The sequence below is a fragment of the Rattus norvegicus genome, chromosome 10, assembly GCF_036323735.1.
Source record: "Rattus norvegicus strain BN/NHsdMcwi chromosome 10, GRCr8, whole genome shotgun sequence".
Classification (NCBI taxonomy): Eukaryota; Metazoa; Chordata; class Mammalia; order Rodentia; family Muridae; genus Rattus; species Rattus norvegicus.
In genome coordinates this window covers 65,796,449-65,810,930 of record NC_086028.1, presented here as the reverse complement: position 1 = coordinate 65,810,930, position 14,482 = coordinate 65,796,449, and the positions used below count along the sequence as shown (strand labels likewise).

The 14,482-nt window shown below is 51.4% G+C and overlaps 1 protein-coding gene across 10 annotated transcripts in view; it reads right to left on the bottom strand.

Annotated features, from left to right (window-relative positions):
• The window catches only part of Rhbdl3 (rhomboid like 3), a 54,805-nt gene extending 41,019 nt beyond the window's left edge, over nucleotides 1–13,786 (bottom strand). For 2 of the 10 annotated variants that reach the window (XM_006246982.5, XM_039085545.2), the window contains exons 1-2: nucleotides 13,328–13,786; nucleotides 11,916–11,939 (exon numbers count right to left, since the gene is read on the bottom strand). In XM_006246982.5, the coding sequence (XP_006247044.1) occupies nucleotides 11,916–11,939; nucleotides 13,328–13,438 (135 nt within the window). In that variant the 5' untranslated portion in view covers nucleotides 13,439–13,786. 10 annotated transcript variants of the gene reach the window in all.
• Nucleotides 13,787–14,482: the final 696 nt, after the last annotated feature.

Genomic DNA, 14,482 nt, shown 5'->3' with positions numbered 1-14,482 from the left:
ACACACATATACACACACATTCACACTCACACATACACACACACACACACACACACACACACACACACACACACACACACACACATTCACTCAGTGACTGGCCAAGTACAAAGGCATTGCAGAATGCTTTGAGACTTTGAGGCCTCTGAGCTCCAGCGGCAGTAGGGAGGGAACTATGGAGAGCCCCTCCTTGGGCCATGAAGCTCCATTCTGAACCTGTTTATGCACTGACCCCCTGTCTCCTTCTCAATTGAACAACACAGTCCATGGAGCTGATGCGTGTGAGGCCTTTGCCATGTACCAGATCTAACTTCACAGAACCCGCGCGCAGGTCACGGTCCATACTGGTTGCTCTGCGGACACATTGCTTCACACCTATTCTCCAAACACACGACCCACTCCTCCTCCTTTGCTCTAAAGTATCCCAGCTTGGCTGGAAAATTACGTGGTCTTCCCCCTTCCATTTAGACCTCATGAGAATCTGCAAGGTGCTTACCGTTATAAAAGCCCCTTCTCAGGGCAGGGGTGGGGTGGGAAGCCAGGGCACCAGAGGCCAAGCTGCTTAAGTTGGAACGGATGGTAATTTTAGAACAGAGAGCCTGGGCTCCTTCCAATCACTGTGATACTACGGTTAAAGAGTTCAAAAAAATTGAAAATTGGCCAGTCCCCCTATTCATCCATCCATCCATCCATCTATACACACATACATGCATCTCACATGCTTGCTAAGGATCTACTGTGGCCGAGGCATCACCCTCATCATATGGTTGGAGAAACAAGCAGACACTAAAATACCAAGAAAGACATTTCAGTTCAGAAGTGAGCAAATGGTTTAAGTTCCTCCATGGGGCTCACTGACCCGGCCTTGCCCTCCCTTACTTTCCTCAGTTGTACAAAGCATAACTCATGACATGGGAGCTGCCCAGTGCGTGTTTCATGAAACCCAAGGCGGTCCATGACAGTTCAGTGGGACTTCCTGGAAGGCTGTGGAAGGTGATGATGATGAGGGTAGACGGAGGTGCAGGTGGAAATCTGACATTAAACAAAACACCACTCCTTTCCCCTAGTTAGCAAGCCCTCGTGGAATACACAAAGCAAACGCCTGTAGAAAGGACTGTGTCAGGCCCGGCAGTGGAGAAGTCTGATTTGGTTCAGCTCCATATTTGTCTAACCTGGCCTTATTTGACCATAGCACTTTTGTCTTTACCATAACACTGTGTAGGACCTTTAGGAACAATCACATGTTCCCCTTCATGACACCCAGCCCTCTGCCTCCTTCTCTTAAGTGTCACAGGCTGTCAAGCAGCTGATACCAGAAGCAGCCAAACTAGAATTCTGTGGGATCCAGTGTCAGCAAGAAGGTTGACTGGGGATACCAGGTCCCAAGAGAGGTTGAGGAATCAGTGATTGGCCTAATGGGGCCACAGAGCAGCTGAGCTCTCAGGAAACAAACCACATCAGACGAAGGGGTTTGCCTGCTCAGCACCCAGGACAGCGGCGAGCTTTCCGTGCAATCCAGAAAGCTGCCCCAGGCATCAGAATGTCCCCAGCATTCTCAAAGCATGAGAGGAGGTGGGAACACATCTAGTTTCTATCCACTATGCATTTGTGATCTGCACGGACTGCATTTCCAGACAACCTCCAGTCCAGTTCCTGCTCCCAGGCCTGGAATGCTCACTGCTGGGAAGACCTTTCCTCTTACATCTTTAGAAGCTCATGAACAAAGTGATCCCAGAAGGCAGCATCTGGGGCTGGCGAGCTAACTGCCTTCTGTAAAGACCTCTCAGGTCCAGAACCTGGGAACCTGGGATCTGGGTAAGTTCTCATCTTTATGCGCAATTGTCTTCCGTTGGCCCAGAAGGCAGTGACCTCAGGGCATGTGTGCTGGGACAGGGTAAGGTGCAGGCAGCTGCCCCCCTATGGGTGGGGTATCCCCATCTGTCAGCTCCTTAGTTCATTCCCAAGCCTCTAAACAGAGCAAGTTAATGAGACTGTCCAGGAGCTTCTGGCCCAGCCGATCTGTCCTACCCAGCATGCCACAGCCCACTGGGGAACGCTGGCCCATTCACGGATATTTACAGCCCCATAAATTAAAAGACCAGACTGCAGCTGGTGAGGTCAGGAGGCCTGTGATGGGAGAGTGGGGGCTTTCTTTTCCACTTTTCCCTTGCAAATGAGAATGCTAATCTAGCCAGAGAGAGAGAGAGAGAGAGAGAGAGAGAGAGAGAGAGAGAGAGAGACAGACAGACAGACAGACAGACAGACAGACAGACAGACGGACAGACACAGAGAGACAGATAGAGGATCCACCCCTTGTCCTTCCCATGACCTTTCCCCTAATTCTTCAAAACACCGACTTTCAGAACACAATTAAGTGTGGCTAGTCAGTCCCATTTAACAGTCAGAGAAACTGAAGCAAGCCCCCAGATATGTCCCATCTGACCGAGTCTCGACGTGAGTACAGGCATCTTCAGACCTGCCCCGGGGTGAGCGAGGAATAGGTTTCCCCACGCCTCAAGCTTTGGTCAGAGAGAAAGGGAACTGGTCCTAAGACCAGGTTCTGATCCCTCCTTGCCCTCCAGCCTCCACATTTGGAGCCATGAGGGGTCCCAGTGTGCTCCCCTCTTTCTGTTGCCACTGTAGGTAGCTAAGGAGGCAGCTCAGGCCTCACCAGGCACCGGTCCTGATGCCAGGCTCCTGAACACCCTTCCTCTCACTTCACTGGGTCTCAGAGCTGAGGCCCAATGGCTGAAGCTAGCTGGTTAGTCAGGGAGGCAGGACAGGCACCCTGGCCTGAATCCAAGCTGGATGAGTGGCTGGACAAACAGCATCTCCAGAAAAACATCTGTTCTGCCAGCAGCAACTGGAAAAGATAAAGGACTAGCCCGTCCCAGAATGTGGGAAACTGCCTGGTGAGCACTGACGGGAGAGCCCTCTCCTTCTACCAGGCGTTGGCCCTCTCCACTTGAGCGCCTGCCGCAGAAGACTCCACTTCTTCAGCACCACCCCAAAGTTTCCGGAAAGCCCCACAGACAGCCCTCCCTCCTCTTGCTTGGCCATGCCCCAGGCTCTGAGGGGGCACATGGCAACTGTGGCCTGGGAATCAGGAATAGATGTAGTACCTGCACTGACTCATGCGGCCCAGCTTATCAGAACTGCCAGTAACCAAAGCTGGAGTCACAGCCCTAAACCCAGAATCCTCCAGAGAGCAGCAGGCAGGGTGCAGGAGGAGGTGAGGTCAGGAATGGATCTGACACCTGCCTGTCTCCGCTAACCAAAATCCTTGCTCCCTGCTACCTTCCTAGAAACACCCAGAATCCATGTAGTCCCCAGAGTAGAGAGAGCTGAACAGTCCAGAAGGAGGGAGGAGGGAGGCAGAAGGAAAGAAGAAGCCTTGAACAGTTCTTTACCTCCTGTCCTACTGCAGAAGCCACCCAAACAGACCCACTGCAGAGCTCCCAGTTAGTTCCACATCTCTGGGGAAGCCCATCTCTTCCATTCCTAGTTTCTTCTTCTATAAAGGGGACACAGATCCAGAATTTGGGAGGCAGAAGCAGGTGGATCTTTGAGTTTGAGGCCAGCATAGTCTAAAAGGCGAGTCCAGGAGCAGTCAGGGCCACACAGAAAAACCCTGTCTCAGAAAAAACAAAAAACAAAAACAAACAAACAAACAAACAAAACCAACAGCAACAGCAACAAAACCCAACAGTCTCCCTCATCAGTTTGCTGAGGAGTTAAGCAACGACAGATATGCAAACACTAGACACTGTGTGTGCTCCATCAAAGGAATTTTACCAACATAGACCTCAGCTTGCTGCAGAAAAGTCTGGAGATGGGGAGGGGCCTGGCACATTCCTGTACTCTGGGCAGTCAGGAGGTTGAAGCAGGATTAAGGCTGAGACCTAGTAGGGGCGATATAGTAGGATCTCATCCCAAAGGGAGTGGGGATAGGGCATGTAGAGACGCACTTTTAAAGAAAAATCTCCAAAGGGGGTTCGGGATTGTGTCTGTTTGCACCTCAAGACACACTGACTCCATTCCTCCAATGTGAGATAGTACCCTGGGCCTGGTGTCACTAGGCCACCAATGGGAGGTCCAGCAAGCAATGAGAAGACAGGAGGCCTGGCCACCCCACTGGTGGCTGGACACCTTGTCCTGGCCCTTCACTTTTCCCCCTGAGCAGTCAAGCCAGGTAAGCAGATAGTGCTTGGGCATGCCTCAGACAGCCTTGTCCAAAGACTCTTTCTGGAGAGTTCAGCAGGGAGTGTGGTTTTTAGCTTCCCCCCAGGAAGGCAGTCGAGCTGGACCAGGAATCTGGACACTTCAATTCAATCCTGGATCTATTATAAGCCTGTCCATGCCATCTGGGAAGCAGGACTCACTTCTTTACATGTCAACAACATACAGTATTTACCTAGTGCTTCTACCAAAAGCTATGCACACCCCACCCACCCTCCCAACAATGCTCCATCAGCTATGGTTTCCACGGAAAGTCTGTGGTTTGGGGAGGTTACCCGCCCTTCCCACTGTTGCCAGGTTAGTGGGGTGTCCTCTCTCCACCTGACTCCATCACCATGTAGGGTACCAAGTAAGCAAAGGAGTGTGCTGGCAAACACACAGGCACTCAGACGCCATCACAACAAGTGACCTTCTTTCCTCGCTTGCCGAATAAAAGGACTGGACCAGATACTTTCATGGATTGTCCAATAACCTATGGCCCTGACGGGACTGCACAATGGTAGGGATGCGAGTGGGCATGTGGTCAGGGGCTGCTCCTGGAGAGGACACCTTAACCCCAAATGATGCACACACGGCTATAGTTCTATTTGTGTTTAAGATTTATAACAACGGAGCCATCTTTCTAGCCCCCAGAGCTCTCGTTTGAGCTGTCATTCATTCAAACTTCTTTTTAATTTAATATATATGAGTACATTGTAGCTATCTTCAGATATACCAGAATCTATTACAGATGTGTTACCATGTGGTTGCTGGGAATTGAACTCAGGACCTCTGGAAGAGCAGTCGGGTGCTCTTAACCGCTGAGCCATCTCTCCAGCCCTCATTCAAACTTCTAAGGGCCTTTTAAAATGCCAGTCCTATTGCTCAACTTCTATTTGAGTGCATTTTGTGAATGGTCCAGGATCAAAGAGTTAATAGACTCCTGATCTACCAAGTCACCTAAGTAGAAGCAGGTAGGCATGTGGTCCTGGAGGCTACTTGATAAGGAGCTGAGATGCAGAGCCCAGGGGTGAGCTCCAGTTAAACCAAGGCTTTGTTGTTCTCTGGGAGACCTGCTCTGTTGGTTAATCATGTGTTCCGGGGCCATGGCCAATGTGGCTGTCTCCAGGGAAGGCATTTTTCTCTGTGGCTCACCCATAAACCACTCAGCAGTTTCATCTCTTCAGAGCTTCCTTTCAGCTACAGATACACCATGACCACCCCCCACACCACCAGTCAGCCTACAGGGGAACTATAAATACAGTCAGGGGTTGGGTCAGGGCAAGAGAAGACCCCACAGGCTCACAAGACACCCGGAGGAGAAAGGAGAAAATTCCTTTGGGCTTGGAGTGGTTTTGGGAGACGGAAGTAGTTCACTCAGTTGGTAGAGGCACTTGCTACCACACCCAACAACTGAGTTCAATCCATAGGACCCACGGAATGGAAAAGCAGTTCCTATAAGATGTCCTCTGACCTCCACAAGAATAGCATGGGATGTGTGTGACACCCACAGATAAATGAGTTTTAATTTCAACTTTTAAAAATAAAGTGGCTTTGGGGGCTGGAGAGATGCCCTGGCAGTTGAAAGCTCGCTGCTCTTCTAGAGGGCCCAAGTTCAAGTCCCAGTACCCACACGGCGTCTCACAAGCATCCCTCTGTAACTCCAGTAGAAAATGGAGGAGTGGACTAAGAGACCTGAGGAGAGACAGAAACTGCCTCAGATCAGAGCTATAGGAGGAGTCGTGAAGGAAATGAACAAAGGATTTAGCAATAAACAGTACCATATTTTTGCCATGAATTATCACCTAGTTCTTATAGTTATTACTATTACTGCTATATTGTTTGTTTGCAACACTAGGGATTGACCCCAAGGCTTCACACAGGCTGCGTCACACTTGGCCTCTGAACTATATCCTCAGACCTATGCTAAGTTTATTACATTAATTCTTTGTGGGAGGGCTCGTGCACACAGTGTGTACATGGAGGTCAGAGGACAATGATGGGAGTCATTTCACTTCTTTTTACAACATGGTGTCCTAAGAATTGAACTCAGGACCTTAGTCTTGAACACAAGTGCCTTTACCGACTGGGCCATCTCATCGACCCATTAACTTAAAAACCTTTTTAAAAATTTAGGAAAACCCATCAAGATCTGCCCCTAAAAGAAAAAGACAATTCCCTTACAGGGAGGTCCAAGTAGAAAATGAACACACAGGATATGTGGAACACAAGCTGTCAGCCTGCCTGATTCTGCCCTGTGGTAATTTTTGAGTGAGGAAGGAGTGGTAGAATTAGTCCAGCTGTATCACTGTGAGTACATCAGACAAGACCAGAACGGTGGGGACAGAGAATCTTCCAAAAGACCTGGGTCACCTGATCTCCTCACCACCAATCCCAGAAGGCATTTTGGCCATTTACTTGAAAGGTAGCCACCAACTAACAAGGCTAACAGGGTGGGGACCAGTCAGTTTTACCCTAGGCAAGGCTTCCATGCCTGCTAAAGAACCTCAGGGCATGAGGGACTGAGCCAATTCTACCTCTAACACCCTGGAGACAGAGGACCACTGTTGATCCCTGACCCAGGAAGGGAAAAGAATGCATGTCCTGCCCCAGCAGCTCCAGGCTCCAGTGCCTCTGTAACTATCCTATCAGGCATAAAGTTATTCTAAAAGGAACTCTATACCCTCCCTTTGGATATCTACTGAAACAATGTTTCCTGAGTGAGCTAGTTTTATGTCAACTTGACACAAGCTAGAGTCATCCTAGATGAGAGAGGCTCATTTGCAAAATGCCTCTGTAAGGATGGGCTGTGGGCAAGCCTCTAGGGGACTTTCTCAATTCATGATTGATGGGGGAGGGCCAAGCCCATTGCATGGGGTGTGGGGGGAAGGATGTCACCTATGGGCATGTGGTCCTGGGTTCTATAAGAAAGCAGGCTGAGTAAGCTAGAGAGAGCAAGTCGGTACCCCTCCATGGCCTCATCATCAGCTCCTGCCTCCAGGTTTCTGCCCTGCTTGAGTCGGGTTTTGACTTCCTACAATGATGAATAGCGATGTGGAAGTGTGAGTCAAATAAACCCTTTTCTTCCCCCAGTTATGTTGGGTCATGATGTTTCCTCGTGGCAATAGTAACTCTAACTAGGTCAGTTCCCAATAAGCCAGAATTTCCCCAGGAGTCTCACTGGAAGAAGGAAAAGGCTGAAACCTGGTGTCAGTGAGATAGGGAACTTATGAAATAGTGGTGGTTTGAATGAAAATGGTCCCATAGGCTCATAGGTTTGACTGGTCACCGGGGAGTGTCACTAATAGATGTGACCTTGCTGGAGGAAGTGTGTAGCTGGAGGGTGGGCTTTGGTGTTTCAATGCTCAAGCCAGGCCAGTGTCTCTCTTCGTCCTGCCTGTGGATCCACATCTACCTCACCAGCATCATATCTGCCTGCATACTGCTCAGGACAACCAATGGACAGACCCTCTGAAACTGTAAGCCACCCCAGTCAAACGCTTTCCTTCATAAGAGTTGCCGTGGTCATGGTGTCTCTTCACAGCAATAGAAAACAAGGAAGACAGTTCTCACAGCTAGTTGGACCTCTCGTCGGGGAGACTGCAGTGGGACAAAGATGGTGCAGAAGGGTGGGTCACATCTCCACCATGATGGCTTAGCTGTGTGTAGCTCTTGCTGCTGTTAATTCTGAAACCCAAGTGTCATGTTTGCACAGAAGCTGGACTCTGAGGGTCACTGGATCTCTTTATTGCTCCTCTCAAGGTGGCCACATTGAATAAATCCCCTTCTTTTTTTATTGTAAGTGTGTCTGTTTAATTGAACTAAAGAGGATGAATGATCAAGTCTAGCTGGTTAGGGTTGTCATGGTCCAGGCTCTGGCCCTAGCATCTCTGCTAACAAGCTCTGGAAGATGAATCATGGACCACATGGGCTGTGACAGACGCCTAGTCTCACTAACTCATTACTTACCTCTCATACCTATCAGGGCTGTCTACCTGGCAAGCCTACCTGCCATCTCCAACCAAACTTTCCCATGGCCACCGAGTTCACCAGCAGTTAAGAGCACTGGCTGGGTTGGGGATTTAGCTCAGCAGTAGAGTGCTTGCCTAGCGAGCGCAAGGCCCTGGGTTCGGTCCCCAGCTCCGAAAAAAAAAAAAAAAAAAAAAAAAGAAAAAGAAAAAGAAAAAGAAAAAAAAGAAAAGAAAAAGAAAAAAAAAAGAGCACTGGCTGCTGTTGTAGAGGACCTGTGTCCAATTTCCAGCACCCACACGGCAGCTCACAATTGTGTATACCTCCAGTTCCAAGGGATCCAACGCCCTTCTCTGGAATCTATAGGCACTGCACCCATGTGGTGCACAGACATGCAGGCAAAACAACCATATATGTATAAAGTAAAGTATATCTTAAGAAGTAAGGTTTGGGGATTTAGCTCAGTGGTAGAGCGCTTGCCTAGCAAGCGCAAGGCCCTGGGTTCGGTCCCCAGCTCTGGGGGGGAAAAAAAAAAAAGAAGTAAAGCCACGGGCTGGAGAGATGGCTCAGCGGTTAAGAGCACTGACTGCTCTTCCAGAGGTCCTGAGTTCAAATCCCAGCAACCACATGGTGGCTCACAACCATCTGTAATGAGATCTGGTGGCCTCTTCTGGCCTGCAGTCACATATGCAGGCAGAATGCTGTACATAAAAATAAATAAATAAATCTTTAAAAAAAAAGGGGAGGGGGTTGGGGATTTAGCTCAGTGGTAGAGTGTTTGCCTAGCAAGTGCAAGGCCCTGGGTTCGGTCCCCAGCTCCGAAAAAAAGAAAAAAGAAAAAGAAAAAAAAAAAAAAAAAAGGAAGTAAAGCCACAAACCAGACAGAACTTACTGTAAGAGAAAAATGGCCCAGAGTGAGACCTGGTGGCTGCTTTCCTAGAACTCATTTTGTATGTCAGAATGATTGATGGGCTTCCCTTTCATTTTTTTATTTATTTTTATTTCTTCAAGGCTGAGAATTTAGCCTAGGGCCTTGGGCATGCCAGGCAAGTGCTCTCCCATTGAGCTACCCTCCCAGCCCGGGATGATCTCTGTGTGGGCCTCTCCAGAAGCAGGGGGAGCTTTATGGGATGCCCAGGCCTTGCCTCCAGTTGGATTTTCCATGCTGGTGGCGGATGCCCAGTGCCCTCTGCTTGGGGCTGCTCTCCAGCTGCGTGTGCCTCCCACTGGAAGTTCTCTCCCATTCACCCAAATGGTTTGTTTTTAAAGATGTAATTGCACACATAGAAACTGGCAAAGGAAATTAGTCAAATGTGAAAGACACAGAGGAAGGAAGGCTCAGCACACTCTGTTCTAGGTTCTTACTCTAAATCTGGCAGGAGGTGCGAAGGGCTGGCAGCCTGGTACCAAGAGTAACAGTGGCAGACCACGGGTCTCTCCTGCCTCGAGGTGTCAGCCCAGCAGCTGGGATATTCCTAGGCACCAGAGGGAGAGTAGGTGGCCCTCAGGATGGGAGCCAGGTGTCGAGAGTGACATCCCCTAAGATCCTCACCCAGTCTCTTTCCCCCATGAGCCCACATGTTCAGTCCCATGGGGCAATTGCATTTGGCTGGGTCCCCACATTAAACTTGTATATAACTAAAGCTTTATTGTTTTTGCCAACCCCCAACTCTACCCAAGTTTAGAATCTCATTTGGGGATGTGGTTCCCCTCAGCCACTTGGGTCTATTAATATCTTTCTATTTTCCTATAACTGAATCTCCTTTCCAACCTCATTGTCACCTTCAAAGTGACGCGTGTTAAAGGTTTGATCCCTGGCTTGGAACTATTGGAGTCTGGGGTCTGATGAGACGCCTTTAGGTGACTGTGCATGTCTGGAAGGGATCCATGGAGTTCCTGTCTCTTCCCTCTCTTTGTCCCATGGTCACGAGGCTAGTGGCTTCTACCCTGCTAGCTTCGGCTTCTGCTTTGCTGTGCTTCCTTGCTGGAGGGGAGGGGCATCCAACTATAGGTTAGAATACCTACAACCATCCCTGCAATGGTGAGTGCCTTTAATCACAGCACTCAGGAAGCAGAGGTAGGTGGATCCGAGTTTGAGGCCAGCCCGGTCTATAAAGCGAGTTTCAGGACAGCCAGGGCTACACAGAGAAAACCGTATCTTCTGCCTCGAACCCTGCCCCCGCCCCAAAAAAATATCCAAAACCAAAATAAATCTCTTCTCTTTGTCTACGGATAGAGGAAAACTGGCCAAGAGGAGCTGCTTGTCTTCATTCACGTCAGCAACTCCTGAGTCGATCCCGCGACCCTGTATCCCACGTCACCTCTCCCACTGTTACAGCATCTCAGTATCGCCTGGGTCCTACAACAACCTTGCTTTAATGGAGGGGAGGGGGCTGGAAAGATGGTTTGCTGATTAAAAGAGATGGCTGCTCTTGTAGAGGACTCAGATTCGGTTTCCAACACCCCCATGGCAGCTCACAACCATCAGCAACTCCAGTCCCAGGGGATCTGATGCCCTCCTCTGGCCTCTGCAGGAACTGCACCAACATGGTGCGCGGACAATCAAACGCCCGTACACATTAAAAACAAACAAACAGGGTTGGGGATTTAGCTCAGTGGTAGAGCGCTTGCCTAGGAAGCGCAAGGCCCTGGGTTCGGTCCCCAGCTCTGAAAAAAACAAACAAACAAACAAACAAACAAACAAACAAGCAAAAGCTTTTGAAAACGTTCCCACCTAAAACAAAGGTCTTGATCAAGACGCTTTTCAACTACCCCCTCCCCCTACCATCCCAGGCTAGCCTTAAAGGCTAGGATAGCCAAGGATGGCCTTGAGCTCCTGACCGTACTGCTTTTACCGCCCGAATGCGGGCATTACAGGGGTGTGCCAGCATGCCCGCCTTAAACGGCAGATCTCTTAAAGTTGCACAACTTCAGAGTACAGCCACTCTTGCTTGTGGCTTAAGTATTCAGAATCCACCAACACTGGAATACCTTCCTATCTCTTCTCCTGTACTTTGTCCAAGCATGGAGAGGAAAGCCAACAGAACCTAAGTACCAAGCAGAAAAAAACTATTTCCCTGCTGAAGGTCAAATGCCCATCTCCAGATTCAACCCCCACACTTGGCATTTCTAACTTCACCCCTCACCCCTTTACTCCAGGCACTGCAAATTTTCATTTTTTTTTTTCATTTTGTAACTGCCCAGTACTGGCCCATCCACACTGCAGAATGAGACACAAGATCAGCCTTCGAAAGAGCCCATTTCGTGAGTAGATCCTCCTCCCCAAGGATGTCGGAGACTTTATGTTACCGGGGCAAAGCGTTTTTTTTTTTTTTTTTTTTTTTTTTTTTTATAATAGCAGAAAAGGAGCCGAATGGTTCTTTTTATGCCCCTTCCCCCACCTTCCCAGCATCCTACTGCAAAACCTCTTGCATATCGAAAACTTTCATACAAGTTGTCCAATCTTGGGTGATGTAAGCCAGCCATGGTGCAAGGAGAATTTGGGAATTTGGAGGGAGGGGAGATTTCCCTCTAGGGAGCCTACTGCTGTCTCGGGATACCCAGAGCACAGTGTGGCTCCGCCCAAGATGTATGAAGCCACGCCTCCACAGCACGTCATCATCTCCGGAGCACCGAGCTAGGGAAGCCCACGCAGTCAGGCAGGGAGACTGAGACCGGTTTCAGGCAGGGCTGGGAGGAAGAAAGGTATTTAACTGCTCACCACATACCTTTTCAAACAGGACTTTCCAGTGCTGGTAGAGAGGGAGGCCGTGCGGGAGAGGAAGAAGAGAAAGAAAGGCACTTATCACCAAGGTTTCTGTAGACCTCTGAGGCATCACCTCCCAGCTGTTGCCCAACAGTCACAACCAGGCTCAGGGGCCCACCAGAAGAAACCTGAAAATTCCCCCTTGTGAGCAAAGGCAGAAAACGCACAGTACCGAGTGGAAATGGAGTGTTGGGGTGGGGGCAGTCAGATGCAGGAATGAGAACAAGGAAGATTCCCAGCCGTGGCTGCGGGTTTCTCATAACTTCTACCGAAAGGTCACGTCCACATCTACTCCTGGAGTACACATGCAGTGCCTTCAGACCCTGCCTGTTGGAGGACTCTACTCAGGAGGCTTACCCCTATTTGAGCACTAATTTCGCCTGCTTGATTGTGTGTGTGTGTGTGTGCTCCCCAATATGCTTCCAAGACTGAGTGTAAGTATTGAATACATAAGACTCTCTCAGGAGTTAGGGCTAGGAGAAAGTGACAGGTTTAGTCACGCAAACCCGAGAGATGTTAGACTCCCGGGCCATTCAGGTTTGCTGACTGTGGTTTCATAGGCTGGGGTTTCTAGTTTAATTTCACCCTGAGGGAGGGACAGGTCAGAGGCAGGGTGCCGGGAGGGAGTAGTTTTATCAACTCAAGGGCCCCGGGGCTTCCCAGATCCTACCTCGCCTCCCAGGACAGCGGACAAGAGATCTAAGCGGCAGATGGCAGGAAAGCCCTCTGGAGCAGCCCCTCCCTAGCCTGCCCCAGGGGACCGTTCCTGGCACCGACGTGGTCAGGGACTCCTGAGCCCCCTGCTGGGAGCATTTCGTCCCAGCTAGCTCTTCCAGCTCTGGCTGGGTTCAGGGACTGAGATCAGTTTGAATTTTAATCAGTGTCGCGACAAGGCTGACGCCGGGCGGGAGCTAATCTGGCAGCCGAGAAGGGGTCTCCAGACCGGACTGCGCTGTTCAGGGACTGGGGATCTGCGGCGCCGGTTCCTTCCCCGGGCTTGCAGAGTCCGCAGGTCGCTGAAGGGAGGGGAGGGGGAGTCACTACAGTGACGCGGCCGCCTCTGCAGGAAAACGCCGTGTCCCGGGCACTGCACCAGCCGCGAGGAGGGGGCTCGGCAGCCGACAGGTTCCGGGCGCAGTGGCCCGGACTGTGTCCCGCAGTGAAGCCGCGGGAACCCGAGCGGGGTGGGGTGCGCGCGCTTCATTTGGGGGAGACCCATCTCTCCTACGCTCCGGGCCCCCGACTCATCCCCGACGCTCCGGTGACATAACCTTGAAGCCTCCAAGTTGTCTCCGGGGTAGAAAGCTGAGGCTGTGGCGTCTCCCCGCGTGGCGCCCCCCAGAAAGTTTGAGGGGCACAGGAAGGGGCACTCACGTCTTCTGGCGCGGCGGGCAGTCGCTCTTCAGCCTCGGGTTCCAGCTCCTCGATGCGTTCTGCCTCGGCGCAGGCGGCCACTGCGGGGCCGGGGCTGGGGTGCTCGCCCATGGCCCAGGCTGCGGCGCTCGTCCCGGGGCGCCGGGCTAACTTTGCGCCGCCGCGGCCGTGCCGCTCCAGGAGCTAGTTGCGCGCCTCGTCGCCTCCGCGCTCGCCCCCATGGTTCTGCTCTCCCCGTTGCCCTAACTGCGGCCCCCGCGACCCCGGGGCGCTGGGCCCCTAGCAACCAAACTTCTTGGCCTCTGTCACGGGCCCGAGGCGAGGGCGCCCTTGGGCTAGCCGGGCCCTACCTCTCCCCGCGCTCCTTCCCGCTCCGCGCGGCCCCCGCTCTGCGCGCGAGCCTCCTCCTTCCCACGGACTCCTCCAGGGTGGCGCGCGGCGGGGGCGGGGCTGCTCGCGGGGCCCCCGCCCCCAAGGCCGCCCGCGGGGAGGGAGGGAGGGAAGGAGGGGGCTGGCTGCAGCGAGGCAGGCGGCGAGCCGCTGCTCCTCCGGTCCCGGAATGGGAACTGCGTTGCCCTCAGCTTGCTCAGCTGGGCCCCGGGTTAACCATCACTTGGAGGCAGCAGATTGTGTGACAGAAGCAGAAGCGAGGTTCTCATGAAGTTGGCCATGTCAGGGTTAACGAGGACTGAATTGAGAGTGAGATGTGAGAACTGGATTCCACCAGCCACCCTTAAGTGTCTATTCGCTGTGGTCTTGGATTCTGGGAGGTCTGGGAAAGCCAAGAGATGTGAGAAAAGTCAGGTGATCTGGGACCCCAAATCCTAACCTTTGCCCTACCTCTCTCTCTACCTGGAGCTGTATGCCCTGCTCAGGTTTCTTGATTATGTTCAGGAAAGTACCCTGCCAGATAGGGGCCGGGGGCGGGCAGGGAGAAACCAAAAACAAAATAAATTAAGAGCAGGAATGAAGTTTAGCGAAGTAATAAAGGATCTTTAAAGGAGAAAAGTGGAGGGCAGATTACCTCTGGGAAAAGCGATCTTCCCACATAACTGAAGTTGGTACCAGTGCCCGGGCTGGGGTAGATGCTCCCCAAGGTAGGCTTAGGGACTCATTCCTGCCTCAGCACCCCAGGCAGCCTACATACAGAACCAA